Genomic DNA, 27,543 nt, shown 5'->3' with positions numbered 1-27,543 from the left:
ATCAAAACAGTGTGACGGAAACAAAGCTACTGTAGAGATAACTTTGATGTAAGGAAGTTTTTTTTAAAAAAGGAAGTGCTTTAATTAAATTAGACTTAGAGGAATCAAAATTATTACATTTATTGATATTCACATGTTTGTTTGGTTTTAACACCATAACAGTAATAATATACATTATACAGCTGAATTTCCAGCATTATTAGGCCTACTTGAGTCTTCAGAGTCACATGATCCTTCAGGAATCATTCTAAAATGCTGATTTGCTGCTCAACAAACATTTTTATCATTATTTTTATCAATGTTGAAAACAGTTGTGCCAGTTAATATTTTTGTTGAACCCTCATTGCATCTGTGCTAAAAAAAAACACACAAAAACAAAACCACTAACTCCAAAGGTTTTAATGGTAGCGTAAAGGTCTTTCTAGGTCTAAGTTGGTCTGTTCTCACTCTTAAGTGTAGTGTGTGTGTGTGTGTGTGTGTGTGTAGGTTGTTTAGAGTAAATGTCATTGCTTCCAAGTCTGGTCGAGCTCTAGAGCCAAATCAAACACATTTGAGTGTATCTGTGTGGGTGAATGTCTGGCTGTGCTTGCCTTCCCTCCTCTATGTCGAACTCGCTCTGGATACACCCAGCTCTGACTGTCCAATTGAGGGGTTTTATTTGGGTAAGGCGAACCCTCGCTCTCTTCCTCAATGAGCTGTAGGTAACGTACAGCTTGCTGCACTTCACTTTGACTTGAAGGAAAATCAAGCATGACATATTTCTCCAAAAACAAGTACACACGCTCTTTTGGATAGCTCGAGCTGTGAGCGCAGGGCCTTTTGCATGATAAAATCTTAAGTTTCCATTGTACAGATGGAGCATGAGCAGCAGTGAATGAGAGCAAATCCATTTTAAATGGACCTGTGTGGTTTGTGAATGTAGTCACAGCCATTTAACAGGGTTTAATCATTGACTGTTGCATGTTAGAGTTCAAGAGCGTACAGGAATCAAATGGAGCTTTTCAATAGCATTACAATGGAGCTTGTGACTTGCATTATGCGTCAAATATAATTTTCTGTTTTTAAAGGTAATGGATAAAGCTTTTGAACTGAATTGAACTGAACTTAATGGAATGGATCAGAACGTAATCTAATTACATTAGCCGTGGTCGATTAAAACGAAACAATGGCTGAATCTGCATTGATGGGATTTTCTTTTTAACAAGACTTTGTATGAAATGCTGCAGTTTCCATTGCGAGCGACATGTGAATGCTATTTTATCGTACTGCAAAATGTTTTCTTTACTCCTGGAAAACATTTCAATCAATCTTTTGATGTTCTTTTTTTCATTATTATCTCTTGCTAATTTCCCTGTTTGCCTCAGAGCAAAAATTAAACCCGATCCAATATCCCTGCTTCCTTTTTGTATCTAATAATGCAGTGTTGTAGCTTCTATCTGCAGGGGAAGCTGCTATTAGATGGTGTTTACATGCATCATGTGGTTTACTGCAGTTGAATCTCCTCTTGCAGAAAAGTTTTTCACTCAAAAATGACAAATATTTACTCCAGCCTTGTGTTTCTCCAAACCTACACCTGTATCATTTTCTTTCTTTCTTATATGGAGCACATCAGGTTTTAAGAATCTGCCAGCCACTTTTGTCAGTATAATGAAAGAATAGTAGGTTATATGACTTGTGCACTTTATTACAAGTATTCTAAAATCAAACGATGTATCTCCATGAGAAACAGACTGAAATGTAAGTCAGTAGTAAATGAAAATGATTTAGTCTCAGTAGTTTAGTCAATTTTAAATATACACTACAGTTCAAAAGTTTGGGGTTGGTAAAAACGCTAATACTGTGAAATTCTATTCCATTTAAAAAAAAAATTTTTTTTTTCTTTACAAATGTTTTACAGATTACAGTTTTTTTTTTCTCTCTTAAAAAAAAAAAAAAAAAACACTAAGTTATACAGGTTTGGAAAACCATGCATGTGCTGACAGAATTTTTTTTTTTTTTTTAAACTATCCCTTTAAGCATAATCCTTCCACTTTAACCCGTGGAGTGCTTCAAGACTGATGGCATCTGTCATCAACAACCAAGATAAAAGGCAGCGTCTTAAATACCTTGTAGTGAATGTGAGCATGCATTCATCTCTGTCATCCCCAATACAATAACGCTTATGGATTCTTCTTTTATCCGAGGGATAAAGAGTTGTTTTTTTCTCCTTTGGATGGAGGACGTCACACATTGTGCAACCTGGCTCAGGTTTTAGCAGACTGTGTGAATTAATCGCATGATGCACATCACAGAGTCGTGCATATCTGCTCTTCCCAGAATGCGATCTGGCCTAAGCCTGAAAGACTTGGCATATAACAAGCCTCCTGTTTGTATGTGCGTGTGTGTGCATGTTTTAGATCAGACCTCGGGGCTCCTGATGCACTGATATCGATTGAAGGAGTAGGACTGTACAACAGCTCTGGGTATTGATCTTCACCGTGTGTGTTTCTGATTGTGTGTTTGTGCCATGTGTGCATATGGAACTAAGAGCTGGAAAATGTGTGTAGGCAGGTTATCTTCTCAAATGTCCGGAAGTCTCCCATGTGGCTATGACCTTCCTCCTGTTAAAAAAATAAAAACAATAATTATCTCATCCCATTATCTAGTTTTAGGAGATAGAGGTGCCGGTCCCATACCACGCCTGGGTTCATCCTGTTTTAAACCACATCAGAGGTCTTAAAGAAATCTCTAAACACCAGGTTGGCTGATAATAATCAGTCCTAATACCTCCAGGCATTGCTGTAACTCAGTGTGTGAGCTAAAGTGTAGATACATGTCAGGGTATGTAAAAATGCATGTGTTTGTTTCAATTTAGTGTAATGTAATCAAATAGATTCTACACAAATGATTTGTTATTTTGAAAGAATTTTAAATGAGCATCATCTTTTATGTTACCAAAGTCTCACTTTGTGTAATGCATTTTATTTAAATTTGAGATGCATTAATATAAACATTTTGTTAGATGTTAATGTTAAATCACAATTAGTTTAACGTTTTGCCCAAAAACTATGTTTCATGTTTCTCATTTTTAATTAATTCTTTACTGTATTTGATTCATTCATTGATTGATTTTTTTGTCAACATAAATAATTTAGATGTTTGTATTCAGGCATTATGAATACAGTATATGACATATTTTATCAATAAAAATTTAAATAAATCATTACTTGATATAAAATAAATGTTAACTGAAATCAAATAAAATATATAAACAAATTTAGTTCAGATATTTGTTGTTTATTTTCTCATTTAGTTTTCGTTTAACTTAATCAATTAATGAATAATAAAAATAAAAATTGTATATTATATAACTAAAATGGAAATGGAATTATAAAAATAAAAACGGATTCAAAATATACTAATACTAAATACTAAAATAGCACTGCATATATAAACACACACACATACATATACAGTATATATATATATTAGTGCTGTCAATCGATTAAAAAAAATTAACTAATTAATCGCACAATTTTTTAAAATTAATCGCGATTAATCGCGATTAATCGCAATTAAAAGACTGAAACTTTTTGGATATGTAAATGTAAAATGTAAATAATTAATGTAAACTCAAGACAAAGAAACTATTTAAATTCAAAATATGATTGTTTATTGGAATTTTTTTAACTTGTAACACAGATTTTCTCATGTAAACAACATACCTGCAATAAACCATCAATATCCTCCAAATTAACTGTTGGCTTGAAAGCCATATTTATTACAGAAATAAAAACACAGGCATGTAAGTACCATGTGAATTTCAAAACAATCAATGCCAATAAAAAACAAAAATGATTTCCATGTTGAATTCTAAGTGGACTGCAAAAAAATTCCAAAGTATAGTCATTGCCAGTGCTTTAAGTGGGCCGGTATGCACCAGTACTCAGTACCGCCACTTCCAAACATAGCTCTTGAGCGTACCGCCACCTCTCCATGCGCCCAGAACGTGCTTGTAGCGTACCGGTACGCTCATTTGGACATCTGTTTTAATAGAGGTTTTAATCTTTTACCTGCACTGCCGATTTTCAGAGCGCCCTTCACAATGCAAGCTTCCTAATTCATCCCACCCAGAGCAGAAACTACATTACCCATTCACCTTTAAGTTATACAAGTGAATAGCGCATGTGTCGCTTTTCCCACTGTTAAGTGTCAACAACTCAACGTGGCCGGAGAAGGTGTGTGAAACTCGTTGTGAGTTATACTAAAGCAAAATCTTGAGTATTTATTGTCTGATAAACATTAAAAACTGTCTGCGGAGGTTGAGTCGTCCTGCAGCCCCCGCTGGCTGCTCATTGGCTGCAGCATCTTTTTTCTAAGTTCTAAAAAAATACCGTAGACGGCAAGGCACAAATTTAGATATTCATCTAATTAATCTATAGCCTATGCACAAAGACAATTCGATCTTTTTGTCCCCTTTTTGTTTTAAAGCTTGATGAAGAGAGAGAGCGCAAGTTGCTGCAGCTGCGAGGAGGACAGTGATGCACGCGTACAGGAGTGATTGACAGTTCGCGGCACTGTGTACAAAAAATACTCCGCTACACAATTATTTCGTTATTTTCATTTAAGCTTATTAACGTTAGCGTTACAGAAAGGTCTGATTTACGCACTGTTACAGTCATTTTTTTTTTTTTTTTTTAAACAATGACATTTGAGTTCATGATTTTAATGTTGCTGTTTCTTGTGACAGACTAAATGAAGAGTAATGTTTCTTGTGGCAGACTGAAGAGTAATCCGGCAGAGTTTTATACTGAAACTTTCCGTCTAAAAGTCCTTCCTTGGTCTTATCCATATTTCTTTGCACGTTGAACACACATAGGCCACAACTGGAAATAAAAAAAACTGCAACCGCGTTAATTGCGTTATTTTTTTTTAACGCGTTAAATATTTCAAATTAATCGAATGCGTTAACGCCCTAATTTTGACAGCACTAATATATATATATATATATATATATATATATATATATATATATATATATATATATATATATATATATATATGTTTGTATATACACACACATACAGTAGTTAAAATCTTATATTTATAATTAGAAAAAAAAAACAATTACAATAATGATGCATTCAATACACAGATACTGAATGAAAAAAATATATAATATTTTATATAAACAAAAGTTTCAAGGAAATCATTTTTTCCATATAATCTGTACTGAAATTGTGTCAAATGTCAGAAATTTTCGACTGAAGAATCAGTTTTACTCAAAAATAATAGCGACACCAGCAGATCACTTGAGTAATCGACAGCTGAAATTCTGCGATGAATAAGTGCAAGGTCATGACACCAGGGTTAAATCTGAATATTTGTGTGTGTGTGTGTGTGTGTGTGCACTGCAAACACTGCAGTGGCGGCACTAACCGATTCGTCAAGCCTTCAAGCTGATGAGATTTTTTTCATCATTTTTAATCCAACAGTCTCCTAATGGCATTTGCTCTTATTCTCAGCTCTCTGCAGTAATGCTGCTCTCCCTCGCTCTCTCTCTCTCTCTCACTCTATCTATCCTGTGGGCTCTGTATATTTATTGTATATTTATGGCTCCGATTTATATATTTATTTCCTCATAAATTTTAATTAGGACTTCAAACGTTTTTGCATTGGCCAGCAGAGGCAGGGTTTTCCTTTGATCACTTTCACATTTTGCCTTTCTCCTTCTTTTTCCCCCTCTTCTTCCCTGTGGGCATCTCCGCTCTAATTGGTTGCCTGAGTGCTGTGTGTCTGTCATTCGCTCTGTCGTTGAAGATTAAAGTACGCCGGCTTTCCAGTCTTTGCCAGGGTTGCCAGATTGATGCCCTCAGTTGGGATGCCATTGAAATGTGGCGAGCTTTGGAGTGTAAAAAAACTCTAGCAGGCTTTTAAAGCTGTTTTTTTGCTTTGATTGCGTCTTTCCGCCCACAAGTAAGAAGTCATGCAACCTCGCAGCATCACTCCCCCTCAGATTCCACGCATGCAGAAGAACAGCACTGACGCACACAGAATCTGCTGTTATTATCATGTTACAATGTGTTCTCCCTCGTTAGTCATTATTGCAGTTCTCTAGAATATCTTATAGTTCTCTTGGCCACAGAACCGAACTGATCAAAATTACTAGATGTGTGATGAAAAGGAAATTATTCTAGCTTGACTAAATCAAAACTGATTTTAGTTGTCATTGTAACCTGAAACACAATTTTTTTTAATAGTTTTTTTTTTATTTTAATTTAAAATCTTAAAAATATTACATAGATGCAATGTATTTAGAAATAAAAATATAATGTTAAATTAGAAATATATAAAAATATGTATATGATAGTATACACAGTTCAATTCTCATTTCAAATGATTATTTGATATGAACGTTTTATAAGAGAATTGTAATATTATAATTATAATTTATAATTGAATAATACACATTTATTAATATATAATTATATAATTTAGACTTAATATTATATTGTTTTATTTTATAATATTTGAATATTACAAATATATTTGTGTCCATTAAATTAGTTTGATTCAGTTTAATTGAATATCATATTTTACTGTTTAAAGGTGTATTTTAAATTATATTTTAAATGTGTATAGTAAAAATAGAAAAGTATTTTATAAAGTATATATTAATGTTCTATTTTAAAATGATCTCATATATACATATATAATTTTGTAATTGTAATTTATATTTTTGTAAGATTTAAATAAATGGTGAAATAGAATTTAATATATATTCAGCACCATTAATATATATATATATATATATATATATATATATATATATATATATATATATATATATATATATATATATATATATATATATATATATTAATGGTGCTGGTTGTGTGTCAGTGTAAGTGAAGCCAGTGAGAGCTCTGTCTGACACTTTTAAACAATCACTCATGTAAACTCCTGACTCTCTTTAATTCACTGTCTATACCCTGATACAAATTCTGACTCTAATTTATCAGATTAGACATAATCCAGGATAAATCACTCTAGCACAGACAAACCCCAGATTAATGATCCTCTGAAATGCGCAGTCATTCTCTCCGTCTGTGACGATTCCTGCATATGTTCATTTTATATTGTTGCCCCAATTTTTTTTATTATTTATATTCTTTTCATAAATCATATTAATAATTATATTTAATAAATATATTAATAAATATATTTACTGTATATGGGGCTTGTCTAGGCACAGGACAAATTATCTGCATATATTATACTAACACAGAAATATCAAATTCTCCTGGCTGCAGAGAAGTGATTAGTGTGCCCGCTACCGCAACTAAGCCTTAACCGGTGAAATGGGTGGATAACCAGATGAAATGAAGCCTCTCCCCTCATTAGACTCCCTCTTCTCGCCTGATCCCTTGCTTCCTGCTCTGTGTTGATGTACTCAGATGACCCAGTGGTCAGTGAGCTTGTATTAACATCTGACTCTAGCAACAGGGTTACTGTTTGCTCTGCCTGTGTGACTGTCCCCGGGGCCCTTCCTCCAGGAGCACTGAACACATTTCAGATCAATACCTACATCCTTTGCCAAAGAGACAGAGAGGAAATGAATGAACTAGAAACTGAGTGATGTGAGAGAGACGGATCAGGAACTGAGGGTGTGTTCTCAATGGCGTACTCTTACTTTACTCTTAGTTTACTATAGCAGGCCCTCTGTATCCCATAATACTATACAATTTCATTTTCAATATGGAAAATTAAATTAAGAATTTTATTACATAACTTTGTTTTGCATGTATAATCTAGTTGATTTTTTTTTTAAATATTGAATTTAATAATATTTATTTTAGTATATGGATTTATAAAAAAAATATTTATTAAAAATACTAATGTTTAAATACTATTTTGTTTAAAGATGTTGTTTATTTGTAGTATTTGTTAATATTTGTATCAGTGTTGTTTCATTTATGAATATAATTTAGTTTTGAGTATTTCTTTATTTTGAGTATTTTATTTATAAAATGTATGAATACTAATTTATTTATTAACAATATTTATTTTTTGTATTTTGATTAGTAATAATATTTCTATCAATACTATTTTATTTATACTATTAATTATTTAATGTTTTTATCAATACAATTTTATTTAAGAATATTTATTTTAGAATTTTTTTGTATTGTATTATTTAATATTTATTCATGCATCAGTACTATTTTATTTATGAATAGTGGTTTTTTTTTATGTATTCATGTTTATTTTTTATAGTTTTTGGTTATTATAGAATTTATTAATTTAAATGCTATTTACATATACTTTCCAGTATGCACAGCTTTCCATTCCCCAAAAAGAAAATCATAATCAAGAAGGGATCATCGAAAGGGCACTAGACAGAGAGAATAAATACCTTAAAAAAATATTCACTGAGAAGAATGACACTTTGTTTCACGAAAAAATGACAGTTATAATACTGAGCCTCTTCTACCTTTTAAAGATAGTAGTTCACCTTTGCCCTTCTGAATTCATTAACATTTTTATTTTGACCTGATGGGTGAGCATGCATATTTGTGGCTATCCAGTGACAAAAGCTGTTGCTGTGCTCCTCTGCGGCTGAGTGTGCTGTCTTTGCCTGTACTCCAGTTACACATGCAGGTTTGATGGGAGAAGGATAAGATGCATTTAGGGTTATCAGCAAGTCTGGCTTGCTGGCTCAATTTGAAATTCAATACTGAACCTCCATGTTATATTTCCTCCTCACTGTCAGGCCAGTGATAACAACTGTACTCACCCTTCTTCCCTCTTTTTTTGCTGGCCTCAAATATGTCTTATCGCTCTTTGGTTTGCAGTAATAACAGGCAGCCAGGCTTAACATATTTTTATCATGAACGTAGGCCACTTTGAACTTCGAACAATTTCAGTTCTTTAACTTCATCAATGCTAGACGAGATATTAAAGTTGCATATCTTCTCAAAGAGAGTCCTCTGTTTGCAAAACATGCTGTATTCACATCCTCTTGCATTTGTTTACTATATTGTTATGCATTTGAATAAACTTGAACTTGAGGTTAGCACTTATATGCATGCTTTGGTTATAATCTAGTTCCCTAAGAAAACACCTGTCACTGACATGTATGCACAGCCACATAATGCTTTAATGTTGAACTGAGGGTTATTCTGACTTTGAATCAGCATTATAAGTCCATATCTCTTTCTCAGGCCCTGGCTATGACGGAGGTGAATGGACCGGTTAGTCCTCATGTGGCAGAACCTCAGATTGCCATGTTTTGTGGCCGTCAGCTTCTACACATGAACACTGAGAGTGGACATTGGGAACCAGATCCTCAGGGGCGACAGGGATGCTTCACCCAGCCCAGCAAGATCCTGTCATACTGCCAGGAGGTGATCTATTCTATTCTATTCTATTCTATTCTATTCTATTCTATTCTATTCTATTGTGTTCTGTTGTGTTTTATTCTATTCTGTTCTATTCTATTCTGTTCTACTCTGTTGTGTTTTATTCTATTCTGTTCCATTCCATTGTGATCTGTTCTATTCTGTTCTATTCTATTCTGTTGTGTTCTGTTCTATTCTATTCTACTCTGTTATGTTCTATTCTATTATATTCTGTTCCATTCCATTGTGATATGTTCTGTTCTATTCTATTCTGTTCTATTCCGTTGTATTCTGTTGTGTTCTGTTCTATTCTATTCTATTCTACTCTGTTGTGTTCTATTCTATTCTATTCTATTCTATTCTGTTGTGTTCTATTGTATTCTGTTCCATTCCGTTGTGATCTGTTCTATTCTATTCTGTTCTATTCTATTCTATTCTGTTGTATTCTGTTGTGTTCTGTTCTATTCTATTCTATTCTACTCTGTTGTGTTCTATTCTATTCTGTTCCATTCCATTGTGATCTGTTCTATTCTATTCTATTCTGTTGTATTCTCTTGTGTTCTGTTCTATTCTGTTCTATTCTATTCTACTCTTTTGTGTTCTATTATATTCTATTCTACTCTGTTGTTGTTCTATTCTTTTCTATTGTATTCTGTTTGTGCTCTGTTCTCTCCCGTTTAATTTGTCTTAAACTATATGTATTTTTTTTTAGTTTTACTTAGTATTTGTTTTGTGCTGTATTCTATTATATTTTAGTCTATTCTATTCTATTCTATTCTATTGTTACATTGTTCATATTTCATTTGTTTTAGATTTATTTGTTTTCTATTCAGTTCTACTCTATTCTTTTCTGGTTTAGTCTTTTCTATTCCATTCTTATATTCTATTCTATTTTATTTTATTTTATTTTATTTTATTTTATTTTATTTAGTTTCATTCCATTCAATGTTTTTGTTTTGCTCTGTTGTTACATTCCAGTCTTCTTTTCTATTCTATCAGACGTATTGTATTTTGTTCTCTTCTACTTTTACTCTGTTCTGTTTGCCTCGTGTAATTAATTTCAGTCAAGCGCTGAACATCAAACTCAGCGCACCTACATTAGCATGCGCGCTGATTGGTTTAATTACTATGTGCACAAGAATCTGCAGACAATCTCCACTCAAGCATTTTCTCAAGGTGAACGCAGAGGGCAGTCTGTTCTAATATTAGCATTGTAAAACAAGACTAAGATGGCGTTTATGTGCATACACAGGCAACTCGATGCAAATCTCTTTCTAACTCTCGCCGTATTAAGTGTGTGGGATAATGGGGATATTTTTCACCATCAATCAGCGGTGGAGATTTATGATCTCCGTACGCCATGAGCTCAAATGCATTGTACGGCTAATATGACTGTACTCTCTGACTCCTAAGAGGATTGCAAGTTTTTCATTCGCCGTTGTCTCATCTAGAGGAATTAGGAATGAGAAATGAGGCCTGGTTGTTTTCCTCTGTTTTTCATGTGTGTATTTCATTGCTGAAATCAATCTGAGCCTGTATTATTGCATGACAGCAATTCTGAGATGTCAGTCTGAACAAGACATGTTTTTCTCTCTCTGTGCTCTATAAGCGCGGAGCAACGTCTGTTCAACCTTGTCTGAATCATCACGCTGTCCCTACCGCCACAGTATAAAATCACCTCGTTGTAAGCTAATCTGGGCTCAACCAGTCAACCAGTTTAATTTGACTAAAGGCTTTTAAAAGCGTTATTGTGTCTGAATTCTAGCCTGGCACGAAGTGACATCAAAATTGAATGAAGAGGCCAAAGAATATGTCATTCTCCTGGCTGAATGAGGTTTAGACTAGCAGGCGGTCTGCCAGTGGACCGCGTCCTCATTGCCAGAGCTTGTTTAGAACATAATAATCCCTTCCCATATGTCTGTAAGATTACACTCTCACTCACTGCAGCCCAGTGCGAATAGATTTGATGCAAACATGTACCCAGAACAATAATTTTTCTCTTTTTTAAAAAGAGTATTTGTATATTCTTGATGATGTTAATTTGAACCGTATGTCATAATTAAGCTGGAATGGACTCAAGGTTGTCCTGTGTTGTGAATATATTTAAAGGATGTCGAAACGCACTGTGGATGTTGAAAAGCAGTGTGTGCTACTCCTTTAGTCATAAAGTCACTATTTAGTGTTATCCTAAATATACAAATATTTAAGATACATATTTCACTATAGGAGATAATATCCCAATAAAATAAAATAAACATTTTATTTTAAGATTTAATATTGGTAGAAAATATTAAAATGTTATTCAATGGATGTTGAGCATTTTATATATATATATATATATATATATATATATATATATATATATATATATAGACAGCATATTGGAAAAAAAGGGTTGACTATGCATTTTCATGAGTTTTATTAAGAAAATAAATGCTTTTTATATATCATATTGTTCCTTTCATTAGAAGATGTGGTCCTTGATAAGCAAATAAAATAAAATAAAATTGAAATAGGACAAAAAAAGTGTTATTCAATGAGTGTTGAGCATCTGTTTTAATGTATTGTGTCTGTACTGTATATTTTAGGACAGAATATTGGAAGACAAGAGAACAATAGTTTTGAATATTAATTGTAATTAGGTTTATTAATATATGTCACTATTTTTTATATCTGTGTGGCTGATCTTGTCTCGTCAAATCTATATATATAAAAATATATAGTAAAACAACAAACCTAATGTGACAATACTCATGTATATCCCCGAATATACATATACATTTCTATCCATTTTCCTTCTTTTCCTAAGCTCCCTCTCGTCTGTGATTAGTTACACTCAGTTTATTTATGATTATATTTCGAATCATAAATAAATCCTAATAATGTACAGATGACTCAGTATGACTCAGTGCCCCTGCAAACATGTTTTGAAGGTGAGGTGTAATTGCTCTGGAAATTCGGGAATACTACGCAATGAGTTTCAGACGCCCCCTAGTGCCAAGTTCAGAAATGTATTTCACATTCTTTTATTAACTTTAATGCTCTGCAGTCTCAGCAGACAGGATCGACTCCACGACTCCCTCTTGTGGTCAAATGAGAGGTTTCCCATTAAAAAGGAACAGCAGTTAAAAAAAAAAAAAAAAAAAAAAAAGCATCATTTATGTATTTATCTGGCTTGTTTAGCTACAGGGTCATATTAAAAGACTGCTGTGTGCAGCTACATTTTCAGAAACAACAGTTCATTGTGCAATAACGGCACCCATGGACCCTTATCCTGGAGTGCTATTTATTTCGTTTTGTCCCGCTCCTTTTCACCCCCTTGTTCTTTGTCTTTTCTTTTGTTTTCTGCATGATAAACTTACTATTCCCCTGTCCTTTTTCCAGCTGTTGTGATCCTGACTCCTGTCCCCTTCTCTTTCCTCACGTGTGTGTGTGTGTGTGTTTGTGTCTGTCGTTCTCACCGTATGTCAGATGTATCCAGGACTGCAGATCTCCCATGTGGAAGAGGCCTCCTCTCCAGCGACCATCCCGGGCTGGTGTAAGAAGGGCTGGGGTCACTGTCAGACCCGCTCCTTCATCGTGGTGCCCTACCGTTGTCTGGGTGAGTCACAAACACACCCTGAACAGTTTAGAATACAGACATCCCATCAAGAATGCAGTATAGACCAGATTTAAAAAGCAATATCATATGTAATTCAATTAATCGTGTGTTAATATAGTTGTTTTCATATAGCTAAAAAAAAATAATCATCATTTAGGTTGTAGTTCTTTTTTCCTTTGGTGATATATTCCTGTAAATAAGACTTGTTAATGTACATTTTGATTTATGAATTTCCTAAGCATCATTTTATAGTACATTGTACTCTGCGATCATGTTATATCACAATCAAAAATATATAAATAGATCCTAAATCTGTTGGTGCATTACTAATGTTGATGAATATGTAACGCTTGTGCAGCTGTTTGGCTCTGAGGGGCTTTTGTCCTTGTTTTTTGTTCCCACTTCTTATATTCTTTTATTTGCAACATCAGCTCATGTGGACATTTTCAAAAATGCATGATAAACTTTTTTAATGCCAGTACTGTCTACCTCAGTTCTCATTATAGTAGCTTCTTTGAATTTATTTATGTATTCCAATAATTATCATAATCACTCTATTGTTCAAAGGTTTGGGGTCTGTAGAATGTATCAATGTTTATGGAATAATTCTCTCAAGCTGACCTCATCTGTATTTATTTGATCAAAAATACAGTAATAATATTCCACACAATGTCTCTTTTTACTATGTAAAATAACTGATTTATATTTGTATATATTTTACTAATTTTATTTATTCCTGTGATGCAAAGCTGGATTTTTGTGCAGCCATTTTTTTTTCACACAAACACACACAGACACACACACAAAATTCTTACTGACCCCAAACTTTTGAACAGTCGTTATTAAAATATTATTAATAATCCTTTATTAATAAAGTCATTTTATTGTATTTTTTCAAATGACAATATGTAATTGTTTCTGCCTATCTCTCAGTGGGTGAGTATGTCAGTGAGGCACTCTTGGTTCCGGATCGTTGCCGTTTCTTACACCAGGAGCAGATGGATTCTTGTGAGAGCTACGTGTACTGGCACAACATCGCCAAAGAGGTAAATACTAAAAGCACACAAAATTACAACCTGGAAAAGTATTAGAACTGTAATTCAACTTGAATAGCTTCACATCTTTAATGGTGAGTCCGATGCCAGTGAAACTAGAGTCCACGCTGTGATCTCCTATTCTCATTTCACTCATCACCAGTATCCCCTGGTACTTAAAGTTTTCGAATTTGAATGTTGTAGGTCATTTCACCCTGACACGTATGCGCAATTACAAAAAGATTTAAAAAAATAAATTAATGCACTTCAAAGTTTTTGAAGCACTGGCACATGACATTCATCTTCTGCTCCGCTCATCAGGCCTGCACAGCTGACAGTCTGGAGCTGCACAGTTATGGGATGTTGTTGCCATGCGGTGACCGTTTCCGTGGGGTGGAGTACGTCTGCTGTCCTGGAAGGGCAGGATCCAGTGGACGGGGAGAGACCGAGACTACAGACACTGTACAGGGAGAAACAACACCTTTCGTGTCCATGGCTGGAGAAAAAGTGCTCACCAGGTAAAGAGTTTTTGTATTATGGTATATTATATGTTTCTGGTTCCTTTATTGATTTTTGTAAAAAAAAAAAAATAAAAAAAAAATCAGTTACTTTTCAGTTAATTCAGTTACTTTACCAAATGTTGAGATTTCAATATATCCAAAATAATTCTTACAAAAATTATCCTAATTTAGATTTAGATAGTCTAAAGAGTTACTGTAGTTGAAAGCTGTATGTGATTGATTCACTAAAGAGTCAGCTCATATGAGTCATTCATTTGGGACTTATTTTCAGGAATCAAATTATGTTTTTGATTCATTAAAAAAGAGCCGACTCACGAGTCACTTGTTCAAGAATCAAAATACACAGGTTTGCATGTACTGTTTGTTTGATTCACTAAAAAGAACCGCTTCACAAGAGTCATTTGTTTGAGAATCAGACTAAACTGGTTGCACTGTACTTGTTTGATTCACTAAAAATAATCACCTTATAAAAGTCACTTGTTCTGGAATCAGACTACATTGGTGGTCTGGATGTTTTTGATCATTTTTTTGCCTGTATGTTTTTGATTTTTTTTTTTTTCAAAAGAACCTGCACATATGAGAATCAGACTACATTTGGTTGCACTGTATGTTTGATTCACTAAAAGCAATCATCTTAGCCTCATTCCTATGAGAATCTGACTACACTGGTTGCACCTTGATTCAAAACTGACAAAATATGAAAAAAAAAAAACGTTTAACTTTAAAATCCTTCCCACTTGATCAGTGTGAAAACGACGCCACCCACTCCCAGTCCCTCTCCCGAGACAGACATAGAGGAAGATGATATGGAGGAGGAAGAGGAAGAGGTAGTAGAGGAAGAAGCAGAAGAAGAAGAAGAAGAAGAGGAGGAGGAAGGCAATGATGAAGATCCAGCTGAGGTAGAGGTAGCTGAAGAGGAGGAAGCCGCAATGAAGGTGAAGGACCAAGAAGACTATGAGTATCCCATTGACTCTCATTTACAAGGCCAAGACTACATGGACAACTTCTACTACGACAAGAACCTCCAGTCTGCCAAAGCCTCCACCCAGCCTCAAACAAGGACTGACAGCCGTGAGTCTTACTGATGCTTTAAATCGTCTCTCACACACAGACTCTCAGTAGAGGTTAAACAGGAAGCGTGAGGTGAAACCACATTGCATTTTTAATGCTTCCTCTTTAACTCCCTCTCATATAGAGATTTAAGTAAACACACTGCTGGGATTGATGCTACTTCAGTCTCACTGAGCCCTAGAGTTCCTTTTTTCCTCTTTGATAGATTCATGGATTGAATAATCACTGATTGGTGCTTAATTAACTCCCTTTCTCTCCTGTGAGTAGCGCCCACTCCTCGTCCTACAGATGGTGTGGATGTTTACTTCGAGATGCCGGGCGACGACAGTGAACATGCCAGCTTCCTACGTGCCAAGTTGGACTTGGAGGAACGGCGAATGAAACGCATCAATGAGGTGAGAGAGACGGGGCTTTTTATGTGTGTGTGTTTAAGGTCATTTATGTGCCTTAAGAATGATTAAGAGGGAATCATTACTTTATTGTGCATCAGATCATGAAGGAGTGGGCAGAGGCAGACAACCAGTCAAAGAACCTGCCCAAGTCAGACCGCCAGGCACTGAACGAGGTACAGAAATGAATGAATTGATTGTGTTGTGTAATACTTTTATTAAGTAAGGATGCATTAAATAGATTTAACATTACAGTTTAGAGATTTATAATGTCACAAAACATCTGAAGCAGCAGCATTGATAATAATACTAAATGTTTCTTGAATAATTTTTGAATGTGTCACTAAAGACTGGAATAATGGCTGCTAAAAATTCAGCTCTTCATCGCAGAAATAAATTACATTTGAAAATATATTCAAATAACATTTTGGCAAATAAATGCAGCCTTTGTGAGCATAAACTTTACTTAAAAAAAAAGTAATTAAAATAAAATCTTAACAACCTAAACTTACAGTAGTCTGTGCTATTTATTAAAGTGGTCATATTTTACACTTTTGTGACATTTTTTTTTTTTTTTTGTCAAAAACAGTCACAATTTAGATTCTCTTGACTCGTGATCTTAGGACTGACCCTTAGATTTTAACAGACTACTGTACATGTTATCTGCTGAAAAGTCTGATTAGGTCAAATTGTTGCATGAGATATAAATAAAGGTAATGGCAACAATAGTTAATACTGATAGTTCTCTTGAGGGTGAACTTAATCGTTATCCCTCACATCCTGGTAAAAAATATATATATAAAAAAAATTCTTCACAAGTGGGACCTGTGTTTCAGAAGCAAACTTGCATTCAGATCTTACAGAAATGGCCACTTTGATCGCTCCAGTCAATACCTATTGAATAAAAATCCATTCTGCCTTCTTCTTGTCTTGTTATACTGTGTTTCAATAAAAAGCATTTACTACTGTGACTATTCTCAAAAATGTCTCTCTTTTTCTCTCTCTTCCCCAGCATTTCCAGTCTGTTTTACAGACCCTTGAGGAGCAGGTAGCGGGTGAGAGGCAGAGGCTGGTGGAGACGCACCTGGCCCGCGTTGTTGCCACCCTGAATAACAACCGTAGACTGGCTCTGGAGAGCTATCTGAGCGCCGTGCAGAGCGACCCTCCACAGGTCCGCCCTCTTAAAGACAACTGCTACAAGAATATTAGCACAATTCAGTACTTGCAATTTACAAACAGTATTTTTTTTTTCTTAATTATCCTCAACGTTTAAATTGACGTATTTGGCAGACACTTTAATTCAAACTGCATTCAAGGATCCATTTTTATTCAATTCATTCTTTCCCTGGGAGTCGAACCTGTGTCATTGGTGCTGCTAGTGCCATGCCATGAAATATTATGTTTCTAACTCTCTCTCTTTTTTGTGACATGATTTCTCTTTCTCCTACTCCCTCACAGCCGGACCGTGTTCTCCAGGCTCTGAAGCGTTACATGGCCGCAGAGCAGAAGGACAGACGACACACTCTACGTCATTACCAGCACATTGAGTCCGCCGACCCTCAGAAAGCTGAGCAGATGAAATTCCAGGTTTGAGACAAACACCCAGATCATCTCACAACTTTAACCCCTTAGAATAAGATCTGATTTGTTAACATTAGTTTAATGTTTTAACATTAGTAACTAGTTCACAGTGCATAAACTGATATTTACAGATACAAACTTTAATTTATAAAATGTTGAAATTAATGCTGCAAAACTATTACTAATTGAAAAAAAGTGTTTATTTATCACTTTTAGAACATAACGCTTTCCTTTTTTTATAGGGCTTCACAATTTGGCCCAAAATGTTGTGATATTATATAGATTTCATGATCATTTAATAATAATAGCATATCAGATCATATGTGATTTGTAATATATTGTTGTCTGAAGCAGAATTTTGAACCAATAGGATTTCAGTGTGGGCGGAGCTACCTAGCACAGCATGACACATATAGAAGCCAAAATGTCTCACTGCTAATTGTACACGTGTCTGTCTGCTTAACGCAGACATGAAGAGCATGAGATTTGTTGCTTGGTCATGTTAAATGATGCAAAGAGATATGAAAAGGTAATTTGATATCTGTGTTTGAAGGTGTACACACACCTGCATGTGATCGAAGAGAGGATGAATCAGAGCCTGGCTCTGCTATACAAGGTCCCTGGCCTGGCTGAGAAACTTCACGACGAGATCCGTAAGAAGTGTTTTTGTGACTCCCTTGCTGGCTCAGAAGTCTAATAGCTCTCAGAATCATTCATTGAATCTGTCTGTCTCTGCAGAGGAGCTAGTGAGAACAGAGAGGGGGGACATCAGCGAACTCATGACCACTTCCTTTTCTGAGACGCGCACCACTGAGGAGCTGCTTCCTGCCGAGAGTGAAGAGGAGCGAGATGACGAGGAGGAAGAAGACAGAGCTTTCCAGAATCGCCCTTACCCACCACGCATCGGTACAATAACCACATATACAAAACACATGCATTACAAAGAAGGAAATGAAGCTTAACACGACAAATCTTGAGCATGATCACATTGTGAAAATACTAACCATTCTTTATCCTATTCCTTCTATCTCTTTATTTTTGGTAATGTAGATCCCCAGCCTAATGAAAAGAAAGGTAAATCCAAAGCTCTGGTTACACTTCCTGTAATATCATTCTCATATTATAGTTTGTTCTTATACTGCATGTATATAGTTTTTTATTTACAGTTATATATGAATATTTCTGTATGTCCACAGTTTCATCAGTGGATGAGTATGACTACACCACCTCTGAGAGAGGACCAACTTATGAATATGAGGAGAAGGTTAGAGCAAATTCTAACACAGAATAACCATTTACGATTGCATGTGTACTAGTGTTGCTCAGCAAGTGTTTCTTACCAAAGTGACTTTGCTTTAGAATAAAATACATGCTTAGTACTTACTGAATACTGCTAAGTATACACTATTTACTCCCTTTTTATTCCACATATAAACCAGTAGTAATGCTGCATTGTTGTCACACGACCTTACTAAGCTACATGTCAGATAGGGGTGCACAAATTGGTGGGGGGGGGGGTCTAATTATAATATTGCTATTGATTATATATGTCGTTATATAATAATACAATTATTATTATTATTATTATTGTTTAATGAAAATTCTACAATAAAATATTACAATTGTAATAATAAATAACTATCATCATTATCAATATTTTTATTATTACTAATGCTTTTCAAGACAGTATGTTTCTGCAGTCTTGTACGTTTACCACAGGATGGCACCATTTGTAGTTGAATAAGTTGAGATGATATTTCCCCAATTAAGTTTGGGAAACCCTTGCAGTATCTGAGAACATTTGAATAATTTGAACAAAATAAGAGATCATACTAAATGCATGTTATGCATCTCTCTTATTTTTGGAAAATTATTCACATTTTCACAGATTCTGCAAGGGGTTCCTAAACTTCCGCATGCCACTGTATATTTATTTATTATTATAAAAAAAAAAAAATTCAATGCCTGTAAGCTGAAAGCTTGAATAGAATTTAAAATGATTTTCTTATCACATGATGAACTCCGTGTCCTGTGTGCCTCAGATAAACACCTCTGTGGAGCTGAAGCAAGTGGTCTACAAGTCTCCAGGAATCCAGAGAGATGAACTGGTGAGCATCCAAAGCCCTTCATTTGTGAGATCTTGGGAAATTACTGTCCCATATATTTCTCATGGTACATTTACATTTATGCATTTAGCAGACTCTTTTATCCAAAGTAACTTACAGTGCATTCAGACTATATATATATTATATATATATATATAATTTTTTTTTTTTTTTTTTTTTTTTTACTAGTATGTGGTACATTTTATCATTTAACCCCTTACTAGTAACCCCCCTTTTTTGGCATGGAGACCGAAATTACATACGCAAAATAAAAAGGTTTCTGCTCATGATTCTTTCTCACTAGATACATAACCAACCTTTGTTCACAAAGCTGACACTTTAAAGTTTACTGTTCAGGAATCAGAATCACTCAGACTGTTATGATAATAGAGATATATAAGCTCAAACATAAAAACAAAAATAAAAATATTAAAAACATATGTTTTAAATGTATTTAAAAAAATGTTGATGTAGGAAATGAGTTTGAAAACACAGTGTAGCTAAGGCCACAAGTCTTCCAAGACTTCATAAAAAATTTCATAATCGAATCTGTAAAACTGTGAATTTTATGAAATATTTTCTAAGGCCATGTCATGTGTGTTTTTAGAGAAGGCTCATCAGATTGATTTATGGCCCTTGTCATCTCTGTAAGATCTCACATGTAAACTTTCCTGTTCTCTTTGTGTATGTTTCACTGTTGAAAACTGCCCGAATCATGATTGTATTGTTCTCACCAAACGGTTCTTTCACACCTCCGCCAAGTATGACACATTATCCGCATTATTCTTTTATCATTATTCTTTTGTTTTTATTCCACCTTTATTAGCCTTGATTGTGGTTTTTCAGGCTTTACAAAGCAACAAAGCAGCGATCTCACTTCAGTCTCTCTTTGCATTTAGGCCTTATTTATCAAAAGTCTTACTATAAAAATACAACAAAACATTTTCTTACGACCTTACGTGAATTATTGAGACAAAAATGCATTATGAAGAAGAGAAGCACCTGCTATTAGAAGCATTGGTGCTAACGTTAGCATCAAGCTACATCTGACAATTTATGAAATTATTAATACACTTTTACTCAAAACTCACTTTAAACCCCGATCGAGTGTTTATAATAACTTCCTTTAGCGATCAGGGGTGGAATTTGGTCGTTTACTGTTGTAAAAATATGTTATTTGTAGCCTTTTTCATCGCTGCACAAGTTAGCATTTCCGATGTACATTTTCGATTTTTTTTATAAAAACGCCCCAGATCTCAAGAAATTCTCATACCAAGCTTTACTATCGTAATCGCGGGTTTATTATTCGGATATTTTGTGTGTACAGAGGTGTTTCAGTGTTGTTTTGGCCAGATAACTACCAGGAAGTGTGCAGGAAGCATGTGACACGATGGGGCGGTGTCCAGATATGAAACTCTAAGATTGACGTTTGAAAGACCCAATCAGAGTCTGAGTCACACACCGCACGAGCTGTGACTACTGCACGCACACAGAGATCGCTGGGAGAGGCTGTTTATCATCTGATCGCGTAAATCCGTGGAAAATGAATAGAAATGACGATTCTGTCTGAAGAAATATGAAGTAAACATCAGTAAATATATCCATATATCTCCGCAGATATGCATCTTTGGTCTAAAAATCCTTATTGACGCTGTTCAGTGAGTCTTTGTGAACACAAATAAACCGCTCTTGATGTGACTGAATACGAGTGAGTTGTGAATTTCTATTCAAAATGTGGCATAATACGGATTTATTATTTTGTACTCCTGACATAAATCACTAAATATCTGTCACTGCAACAATGTTTTATCAAAATATTGGTCAAATATCGAAGCTTGAGTCTTTAAACTTTCCATTGATGCACAGTTTGTCCAGATGAAGTAAGACAGTGATGTTTAATGTGCTGTGAAAGTGAAACAATAATAAACTGGGGCCGTCAGCGATGTTTGCACGCAAAGGGGTTAAGTTCAATAATGCATTTGTTAACCAAGTAGAATTAATTTACATCGTAAGCAAAAATTGCTGATTTGTTTCTTTTATTGTACTGAATGTGAAACTCAATGCCTCATTGTTTTCTAACACAGCAGCCGGATGTTTTGGAGACATTTAACCGCGGGGCAATGGTGGGGCTTCTGGTGGTCGCCGTGGCTATCGCTATGGTGATGGTCATCAGCTTGTTACTAGTTCGCCGTAAGCCTTATGGGACCATCAGTCATGGCATAGTGGAGGTGAGAGCTTGTCTGAGAGGATCATTACTGACATTTGCATGTTTGTATTTGAAGCAGCATGTCCAAGAAACAGGGTCAACCCCAGACTCAAAAGGGCTTCTGGCTGATGTTTATGGTTTACATGCTGGCATAGTTCAATTACACCATAACCCATTGAAGTACATTTATCTACAGTAAAACATGAGGAAGTAACAACCAAGCCCTGAAGCAGTTTCCTGTTGCTATCTGTTTTGCAATCTAGTCATTTGATACCTAATCTGATGTTTTTGTTTGATAGGGAAAAAAACATAACAGGAAAAAGTCAAGTCATGAAACAGATTTGAATAGTTCATTAAAAAGTCTTATGTACATGGAGTATTCTGCCAAGTATTTCATAAGTTTATTGTGAAAAGTTTCATAAAACTTGTAAAAGATAAACACAGGCATTTATGAATCATGTATAACATTCTCTTTTTTAATAACTCCATGAATATTTACCCAGTGAACAATTAAGTGGACATGAAATAAAGATTTGTGTTGAAATTACTTTGTAGAGACAGTGGACCATTTCTGCTTTAACATAAAAAAAAGTTCATTTTGAAATAGTTTGAAATGAGAAAAGTAGCATTTGTGTAATCTATAGCTGCAATTATAAGATATACAACAGCAGTTTTGAGAAATAGTTGTGAGACATTAAGTTGTAATTTCAAAATCAGTAGATATAAAGAGGAAGGTTTTTATTTTAATCTGTCAGCAATCAAGTATTAATCAGTTTAGATGGTAGGTCAATATACATAAATGGTAGATCATATTAATTTATGTTATATGATGTTATCATCATGAATATTTGACAGAATCAAGCTTGTAATGGAAAATTGCTATCTGTATTTTGAATTCATATACAGAGCCTAGATTTAAACAAAAAAAACATTCTTAAGATTATTTAAATTTTTCATAAACCAGAAATAAACTTAGAATAATAAAAATATATATAATAATCTAAAATAGCCTCTGTTAGGATGGTCTCACACCATCTCCTCTTGACATATTTATTCTTACTATTACAATATTTTACTTCTATAATTTAACTTTCTTACGTGTTCTACGTAGAAATACAGTTAAAAACCATTGGGTTGCAAGCTATTTTTATGATAAAATAAGAAAAAAAGGTAGAGAGAAATATTAATAGATTTATTAAACATTAACCAGTACATTTATTAGACAAGTAATTAAGGATCCTGTCATTTTTTTTTTCTTAAAAAGAAAACTAAGATTTTTATTTGATAACTTTCTTACAAATTTATTTTTTAAATACATTTTTTGTCTACATTTCCCGCATTTTTATACTGGTTGGCCACACATATGCTAACACAAGTCACTAATCTTGTTAAATCATAAATAGCTTTTTCCATACGGGAAGCCCGCTCAAAGTGCCTGCCTTAATGATTTCAGATTTACTCAACTTATTAGAACGTTTCCGTTCATTAATTTTTCCCATTTAATATCACTTATGCTCCATTTCTAAGCGATTCTTTCTCTTCGTTTCTCTCCCAGCAGGTCGACCCCATGCTGACCCCCGAGGAGAGACAGCTGAATAAGATGCAGAATCACGGCTATGAAAACCCCACTTACAAATTCTTCGAGCAAATGAACTGAGGAGGGCTCTGCAGTCTCCAGGCCATGCCCTCCTCTCTAGCCTCCTGTTTTTTGATTGGGGTTTCCACTGCAACCCCCCTCTCCCTCGTACTGTATGTATGACTATATGACCGATGTTCAAAATGTACAACAAACCTGGCACGTAAATAGGGAGTTTGTAGTAAAACGTTTGCATACTAATCTCTCATCAGGGAGAGAGACTAATAAGAGAATCCGCAGAACTCCGAAAGCTCCTTTATCCCCTGGTTTTTCCTTTCATTCATGAAGGTGAGGCCGTGCCGAGCATGGTCGGCCGTTTTAAAATCTTGGAATCGTGTCACACTTTCTTTCAGAATCAATTTCAAAGAAGCTAAACTCGACCTGAGTGCTTTGTTTTTGTCGCTTCTATTTTCAAAGCAGTTTATTTCACGGTGAAACTGTGATACGAATGAAATAATATATTTTTTAGTTCACCGGAAGATGTTTTGACCCTCTAAGACAACGTAGTTCTAGAAATCATTTTAGAATAACCTGCTAGTCTCTTTCTGTTTGACTTCAGACATAAAACGAACGAGGTTTGTATTAGTGCGTAACTCAACCATCCGACATCCTAATAGATTGTTAGTCTCAAATCACACAGAATCAGTGTTTTAAATGTAGGCTACCACGAACGCTCATCGAACAATACTACCCGAAAGCTTCGAATATTTTTCTGGTATTGCTTCTTTAAAAGTCAATTCTAAGTAATCTGAAATCCATACGCGTAAAGAAAAGCATGCAAAATTTGGTGTATGATGCTATAACGTACTTGTGTTGGTCCTGTTTCTTGCTTTTTGATAAAAATTAAAAATATCACACTGCAACAATGACGTGTACATAACTAAAGACGTAATTAAAATAGACGTTTCTATCATTAATTTGTATCGACGCAATGTGTGGACGTAAAGATGACCTTGTGCTGCTCACACGGAGAACGAAACATTTCCTAACATGGCTGAATGAAAACGGACTGTTGTATAAACCAGCACAAGAAAATGACACAGTAACTTCTGACTGAATGTATCTTCGGTAGACATAGGCTCCATTCACGTCCCTCATCACACAACGCGGCGGTTAGAGCATATGTTAGTTAGCTTAGCTAATCGCTCCGTTTTCATACAGTAGTTGATTTAACTGCCGAGGGTTTGTGTTGTGTAACTGAAACTAGCGTCACCTCTGAAAAAAACTGACGAGATGTGATCCCAAAACTGGTTTAGCTTTCTGTAAGTCTTTAAAATCAAGTTTGCTGTTTGTTTTTGTTTTTATATTAAAGGGTTATAGAGTTGTCTGTCTAATGCGTTTCTGTTTTAGTACATGATAGAAATTTGAAATCACATTTTTGAGTGTCTGTCGCTGTGACACAAATAACGTAAACCCAACTATTACTGTTAGCCTGTTGTAGAAAGGACATGTCTTGCTCTAAATCGTTTTATTAGAAGACCGAACAGGTTTTTGAGAAGTAAACAGCATCATCCTGTGCTTATATATTACGTGACATATCAGCAGAAGTGAAACCAAAGTGTGGGCCCAGTACATTTATGTTTGTCATTACTTCAGTCCAAAACTACATTTTTATACCAAACCAAACTCCGTCCCATTAAATCTTAGCTTATATTTATTTAAAATAATAATAAATATACAGATTTATTCTGGACGCAACAAACCTTTTGACATGATCATTTGTGTCTGAATGCATTGCCTTTTTTTGTCTTCCTTTGTTCGTTCCGCAACATTTTGAACACCTCTGAACTGAATCCAAACCACAGAAGCAGCTTGCTTAACTGTACATTATTGGAGCATTTGATTGGATATAAGCTTCTAGATGCATTCTAATAAGTTTAAGGCATCATTAGATTTATTAGACTTCGAATTGTCTTATTCAACAACTGGCATCAGATGCTCATGGCACTTAAAATTGACCTTATGTTGTTTTGATCACTCTGAGGTACATTTATGAATTATGAATTAAAATGTAGGACTCATATAGATTTTGTACCAGCATCAAACAGATTTAGGATGGTGTATTCAATAGGGTTTGAATTTAAGTTCATAAATGTCTTCTCTTGGTTGAAATGACCCTTCCCTCTTTTATCCTGAACCAATAGAAATGTAAACGGATGTTTTAACTGCTGCATTATTGCCTTTTTCAATGCTGTGTTTTGGATGTAATTATATGTATTTTTTATTTAAGTCAATATTAATTGGAGTTTGGGTCATTTGCTATATAGATTTGGACTGTAAACACTGAAAGGGTCTCATGCTTGAAAACTAAACTAATTAACTGAGAGCACAACTGTATCCAGATCATCTGTTTCCATTCATCAGTACTTTAAAATCTTTCCACATCTTGCTGAAGAATCAATAAAGTGAAGGTTATGATGGAAATGCATTTAGCTTACATCTAATGTGTTGAACATCCTACCCCAATTTTATCTAGCAATCAAATTACTAACATATATTGAAGATACAGATTGATAATGTAAAATAATTACGGTGTAATTTGGTGAACTGGTGCTTTAAGGAACTTGGCGTTAAGCTACTGAAACCAATGCAGTGAAATAAGCTGATCTCGAATTGTTCTGAATTTCACCAAAGACGTGTTCTGGATATGATTGGAAGGCCAAATAATGTGTTGTATTTTAAATTGACATGTATAATAAGAGCAAGCAACCTGTGAACTGATCTGGCTTGTTGTATTTGCATTAAAATGACAATAAAATTATAAATGACCCACAAACTGAGTCCAATATTAGTTTTAGAAAATTGTGGCTTACCTTCACTTCGCTGAATGATGATTTTTCCACTTGAGCGGATGGTGAACAATCTCTATTGACCAAAGCAGAGGAACAGGAGAAACAAGCTTTGTTTAGCTATAAAGAACTCATTTACAGTACACATTTACAAAGTAGAGACATCTAAAAACCAAACTGCTTGCAGGGTTTTGCTAGAATGCATGATGTTATCAGAAATCTAAGGTACACTATGAATATCTAAGGTACTCTAAAATTCTTTAGATGCTGTTTGAATTATTTTTTATTTTATCTATTTTTTTGGAAGACTGGTGCTTCTTTTCAGTATAAAACCTCTGCAGTGTTTCACATTGCCCAAGCATGTGTTTTATTTTCCATTGCTATATTTGTTTTTGCTTCTTAATCCACTGTACAAAATAAGTTGGTTAATGTCAAACAGCAAAATAATTCATCTTGAATAGTGTCCACCCTTTCATCCATCTCATAAAAAAAAAAAAGCGAGCAGTTTCTTTATATCAAATAACAACAGCACACTCAAGTTAATATTAGCCTCCTTCTAAGGTTAAAACCTTGTTATCAGAAGTCACCCGAGTTTAAGAGCAGAGGTTAAATTAACAGGTTAGGTATTTTGTATTTTTAAGATTTTGCTTCCTCCCACTGAAACAGTATGAAGCACAATGAGACAACAAAAAATGCTACCCATCAGATTATCCTTTATTAACGCGTTTATTAACCCCAACCCTAAACCTAACCTTTCTGTGCAGTAAGCCTTGGTAGGACAATCTGATGGGTAGGATGAGATGTCAAGCACTTCAGACCTTTTTTCTTTTTTTTCTGTTCTTGGTTTTGAAACTTATATTATTGTGGTCTCTTCACAAATATCTAACTCACCAGCAGCCAAAGAAACCTCCATCTGTGTTTTTGTACTTGTATATATCCTTTACAAACTACCATCGCTTGAAATATTTGACTTGTTTTATTAGGAAATGACAAAGAGTGATATTCCATAAGTCTTTCATTTTTTACTTTTCATTAACTAAAGCCATAGTGCCAATTATTACTGATTATTGAGTGCTGTAATTTCAGACTGCTAACACTGAATCTGAAGGATGTTTCTCAGGACAGACTACACTAGCATTCATTAAACATCTACTACCAATTAAAATAAATAAATACAAAACATCAAGTAAAAAAAGTTCCGTTTACTGTGTTTAGTCATCTTGACAAGAA

At 34.6% G+C, this 27,543-nt stretch overlaps 1 protein-coding gene across 2 annotated transcripts in view; it reads left to right on the top strand.

The window, feature by feature from the left end:
- Positions 1-26,300, top strand: part of LOC113099200 (amyloid-like protein 1) — a 51,755-nt gene extending 25,455 nt beyond the window's left edge. The window contains exons 2-17 of one of the 2 annotated variants that reach the window (XM_026264297.1): positions 9,204-9,386; positions 12,852-12,981; positions 13,915-14,027; positions 14,337-14,533; positions 15,282-15,607; positions 15,875-16,002; positions 16,098-16,172; positions 17,009-17,167; positions 17,455-17,583; positions 18,131-18,230; positions 18,316-18,483; positions 18,628-18,651; positions 18,774-18,841; positions 19,620-19,685; positions 21,767-21,910; positions 23,447-26,300. In XM_026264297.1, coding sequence (XP_026120082.1) covers positions 9,204-9,386; positions 12,852-12,981; positions 13,915-14,027; positions 14,337-14,533; positions 15,282-15,607; positions 15,875-16,002; positions 16,098-16,172; positions 17,009-17,167; positions 17,455-17,583; positions 18,131-18,230; positions 18,316-18,483; positions 18,628-18,651; positions 18,774-18,841; positions 19,620-19,685; positions 21,767-21,910; positions 23,447-23,545 — 2,109 coding nt within the window. In that variant the 3' untranslated portion in view covers positions 23,546-26,300. Of the gene's footprint in view, positions 1-9,203; positions 9,387-12,851; positions 12,982-13,914; positions 14,028-14,336; positions 14,534-15,281; positions 15,608-15,874; positions 16,003-16,097; positions 16,173-17,008; positions 17,168-17,454; positions 17,584-18,130; positions 18,231-18,315; positions 18,484-18,627; positions 18,652-18,773; positions 18,842-19,619; positions 19,686-21,766; positions 21,911-23,443 lie in introns of both variants that reach the window. The other variant, XM_026264296.1, reaches the window with a different exon arrangement.
- The last annotated feature ends 1,243 nt before the right edge of the window (positions 26,301-27,543 follow it).

This window comes from Carassius auratus, unplaced genomic scaffold (assembly GCF_003368295.1).
Source record: "Carassius auratus strain Wakin unplaced genomic scaffold, ASM336829v1 scaf_tig00216880, whole genome shotgun sequence".
NCBI classification, from domain to species: Eukaryota; Metazoa; Chordata; class Actinopteri; order Cypriniformes; family Cyprinidae; genus Carassius; species Carassius auratus.
Note: the sequence above shows the minus strand (reverse complement) of the source record. Positions and strands in the feature narration are given on the sequence as shown.